At 37.9% G+C, this 4,701-nt stretch overlaps 1 protein-coding gene across 1 annotated transcript; it reads left to right on the top strand.

Annotated features, from left to right (window-relative positions):
• The first annotated feature begins 2,818 nt into the window (after window positions 1-2,818).
• LOC149394796 (acetylglutamate kinase, chloroplastic-like) lies at window positions 2,819-3,968 on the top strand. The gene is made up of 3 exons (XM_089615354.1): window positions 2,819-3,213; window positions 3,311-3,465; window positions 3,817-3,968. Exons 1-3 carry the CDS (start codon window positions 2,819-2,821, stop codon window positions 3,966-3,968), a joined length of 702 nt encoding a protein of 233 aa, XP_089471480.1.
• Window positions 3,969-4,701: the final 733 nt, after the last annotated feature.

Genomic DNA, 4,701 nt, shown 5'->3' with positions numbered 1-4,701 from the left:
TTGCATGATATTCTTGCTAGAATGGGTAAGGAAACCCTAGATACACTTCCAAGTTTGTACAACTGCTATAAAAGCCATGCGCTTCCCCCTTAGCAGCTTCGATGCTTTTTCAAAATACTTAGAGCTCCTAGACGTGCAAGACCGGCGGATTGGGAGGCTTTGTGTTTTGATAAGAGCGGTGTTATTCACCCAATACTATTCGAGAAGATTGAGTGTTTGAGTGATTTGGGCTCTGTGTTTACGTGATTGAAGACTCACGTGCTTTTGAAGACTGAAGTCATCCGGACATAGGTGTTTGCTCGAGAGTGGAATTGAGGAGGATCTCAAATTCAGGGGGAGTCCCTGGTCTAGGTATTCACTTGTGGTAATAGTTTCTAGGGCCTTGATTTTGTGTTGTAATCATATAAGACCTTGCTTGTACTATTGACTACTATATAGTGAAATAATTTCCACTAGCAGAGTGCCTCCAGACATAGGTGTATTGCACCGAATTGGGTAACCATATTGTGTGTCGCTTATTTATCGCACTAGTTGTTGATTATATATTATCTGTGTTCAAGCAAGTTGTCGGACACATTGTCAACATATTGTGTGCGACATCTTGTCTTTGTGACTAATCAGAATTTCATAGGTCAACAATGAAGATTATAGCAAAAGCATGATAATTTACCCTCTCTCTCTCTCTCTCTCTCTCTCTCTCTCTCTCTCTCTCTCTCTCTCTCTCTCTCTCTCTCTCTCTCTCTCTCTCTCTCTCTCTCTCAGCAAACAATCCTAGCTAATAATTCAAAGGCAGATAATCAATGAACTAACATACACGGCTAATAATCATATGAATACATAAGCTGGAATGAGCAATAGACAAATATTAGAGAATCATCTACGCGTTAACATCGGCTCAGGCTACATCGCATCACCTTAAAAATCTATCATCTAAACGAATTCATAATCAAAGCTGACCATAAAATTATAATCAAAAGCAAAAGAACAAACAATAAAACAAAAAAACAAAAATTATATTAAATAAAAATGATGTTCAGTAATATCTAGAGTGCAACAAAGTAAATAAAAATGAGAAGAAAAAACATGGCCGAATTCAATTGGAAAAGATGAACTCGTCCAGATATAAATTCTGCCGCAGAACATATTTTGCCCAACCAAAAACTCTAAAAAAAAAAACCAAACACTATAACAAAAACTAAAATAAAAGAAGAAAATGTGTTTTTAAGGTTATAAAGTCAAATATATAGGTCAATGGGTGTTTTCGGAGCAATATGAGCTTTTGAATTGAATCCTAAGGCTCAAAAACGCTAAAAATCGGGAAATAAAACTTGATGTGCTCCTAGTGAACGTGCCGCGCAAGAGGTTCACTGCGGCGTGGTGATGCACAGGTTTGAGCGTGCTGACGCTTTGGAGGAGCAGCTTGGTGCGCTGAAGTCTAGTGCGGCACGCTGGATCGTTGACCAGCGCCGATGGTGTTGTCTTTTTCTGAAAATCGTCGTTTTGAACTCTGATTTCTGTTAAATGGCTCCTATGACGCCCCGATACTAAATTATGCACTAAAAACCTTAAATTCACATTAAAAACATGAAATAACCTTCAAATACAGTTGAAAACTCACTAGATTCATGCTCGGGAGCGAGAGATTTGTACATATAAAACGCACTCATCAATTGTGATATTTTTTTATGTGTGGAACATACCTACGTACTAATCCGGAAAAATAAATTATTTGACATACCGAATTTCAAAACTTATTCCACAAAGACCTATTAATTTTGTTCAAACCATAAAACGACAGATGTTTAAATTTATTAATTTTAGAAGTCGTTTACGCTTCAGCTCCTAATTCCACACATCATATCGAATCTGAACCCGCATAAATATTCCAAACCTCGAACACTGGTCTTAATATCGAGTACTTCCCTCGCCTAGTCTCTCAAACAACGTCTGATTTTAGTGGTCATCGCAAAGACCGGGATAACATTAATTTTTCGCCACAATCGTGTGTAGCTGAAATCGTCAACCTCTAAAGCGTCACCCCGAATCAGAATCTTTGAGGATGAAGAGGGCCTTATCAAAGTGTCAACGCACAAGACGTGCTTTATTTTGAGACCGGCGAACATGAAGGACATATAGCGTTGGGCCTTGGCCTCTATATAGAACCATGAATTAAATTCGAAAACAATAATATATTGTATAAAATTTCTTATACAATAATCTAAATTTGATTATCAAGAAAAAATAAAAATATTTCAAAATATGGCATTCAATTTAAATCAAAATTTAAAAGGACTTGATTTCATATAATAATAATAAAAAAAAATAGTAAGCAAATCTATAAATAATTACCAAATTATCCTTAAATTAACTAACATCGACGCTATTTTCATTGTTTCCACTATTTCTTGTAGTGCCACTGTGCCATGGAGGAGACTTTTCATATCTAAAAGTTGGCCACTTCTGTATGTATATTTGCCTTTTTAATATATTTTTTTGCCATTAAAAAATAATAAATTTTTTGTCGTATAGTAAAATTATTATTTAGTCCCTTTAGTTTTATTCATTTTAATCTTCTATGTTTATATATCTAATAAAATTATAAATTAATCTCCCTAGAGACTTTATAATTAACAAGAATTCTAAAAGTTAAATAACATATAATTTTAAAGAGATTTATTAACAATTGACCATTCTCTATGGGGATTTTAAAATAATAGCCAAACTATGAATTTATTAGGGATATATAGCCAACATTAAATTAGAGTCCCTAAAATATCCTTTCCCAATTTCACCTCTCTCACCTAATGTCCCTAAAAAAATGCTTCTCTCGAAACCTCTGTCAAATTCAAAACTCGTCACCCCATTCTCCTCCGGTGCGGCGATCCCCAAGGTCGCCCTCCGCCGCCGAACCCTCCTCCCAATCTCCGCATGCGCCGCCTCACCCTCCTCCCAGACCCCGGGCCAGCTCCAGGTCGACATCCTCTCAGAGTCCCTCCCCTTCATCAAGAAATTCCGTGGCAAGACCGTAGTGGTCAAATATGGCAGCGCCGTCATGAAGTCCGAGTCCCTTCAAGCCTCGGTGGTGAACGACCTAGTCCTCCTCTCCTGCGTGGGGCTCCGCCTAGTCCTAGTCCACGGCAGTGGACCGGAGATCAACCTCTTCTCTGGCGTCAGAAAGTCCGGTTTGTGGGCCACAAGATCTCGCAGACCCTGGTCTCACTCACCATCCCCGATGTCTTCCTCTGCCCCTCGACGCCCTGCACCGCGACATCGGAGCTCTCTCGTCCCGCGACATCCTTGTCCTCCTCAGCAAGTCCGGCGCCACCGACGAACTCCTCCGCCTCGTTCCCTGCGCCCGATCCTGCGGCGTCCTCCTCGTCGCCCTCACCTCCGTCGCCGGAAACCCTCTTGCCGAAGAGTTGATGCTCTCCGTCAACGGTCGCTCCAACGTGTGGCTTCCACAAGGTAAACAAATCACTTTTGGTTTTGCCTTTTTGTTTCTAGCTTAGGGAATACAAGAAGTTGTTGAGTGAAAAAAGGAATGCGATTTTGTTGTTGTAGGACAAGACAAGACTAGATGAAGAAGCTGAGAGAAAATTCAAGACTAGATAGTGGAAATGGATGTGATTTAGTCAATAGTTAATATGATTTACTGTTCTCGATTGTTCACGGAAATAATTAGTAAATTGTATTTACTGTTAGATTAACTAGTCCTCATCTCTGATATTTTTCCTGTTAGATTAACTAGAAAATATTATGGTCTTCCACGACGGCCTCCGCGTCACCGATCGTCTCCATGGTTTTGGGGGGGGAAAGTGAACAAAGGGCTCGTCTCCCTCATCGATCGCGCTGGGGCCCGCACGGTGGGGCTGTTAGGAGTGGATGATGTGATGAAGAAGAAAGAGGAGCTTCCGATCTGCAAAGAGACGGATCTAATAATGGACCATCTTGTTGAACTCCGAGTCTAAATGAATCGGATTTACTATTATATTTACCATAGAAACAAATGATTTACTCAATGGTTAATATGATTTATTGTCGGATTTACTATCCTCGATTGTTCACGGAAATAATTAGCAAATCGTATTTACTGTTAGATTAACTAATCCTCATCTCTGATACTTTTCCTGTTAGATTAAATAGAAAATGTTACGGTAAATAAGATTTACTTTATTCTTGTTACGGTAAATAAGATTTACTGTTGTTCTTATTACGGTAAATAAGATTTATTGTTTTCTTGTTACGGTAAATAAGATTTACTATTTTTCTTTTTACGGTAAATAAGATTTACTGTTATTCTTGTTACGACAAATAAGATTTACTGTAGTTTTTGTTATTGTTAATTAGATTTACTAATTCTTTTCTTATGGATGATATTATTTACTATGATAGTTAATAATATTAACATAAGTGTATTATTGGAATACTTGAATGTTGTCATGATAAATTTGTTATTTTCCTAAATATGTTAATAATTGGGTTATAATTTTAAAGTAAGGGTGTCATTTTGGATAGTTCTTTAGCCGGTCCGATTTTAAACTCAGCTAAGTTCAATGTTTCGTCTGCTAAATTTATATTTAATTTTTCTTTTATCTCCCGATAGTATTTTGGCACGTCGCCTCCCTATATTTATTGTCCGCCTTGCTGGTGAAAAAATGATCTGCAAGGAAATTACTATTTTACATATCCTGTTGATGTAAA

The sequence above is a fragment of the Urtica dioica genome, chromosome 5 (genome assembly GCF_054948205.1).
Source record: "Urtica dioica subsp. dioica isolate 48M chromosome 5, U.dioica_male_clone48M_v1_H2, whole genome shotgun sequence".
NCBI lineage: Eukaryota > Viridiplantae > Streptophyta > Magnoliopsida > Rosales > Urticaceae > Urtica > Urtica dioica.
The sequence above is the reverse complement of the archived record's forward strand: the minus strand, read 5'-3'. Positions and strand labels throughout refer to the sequence as shown.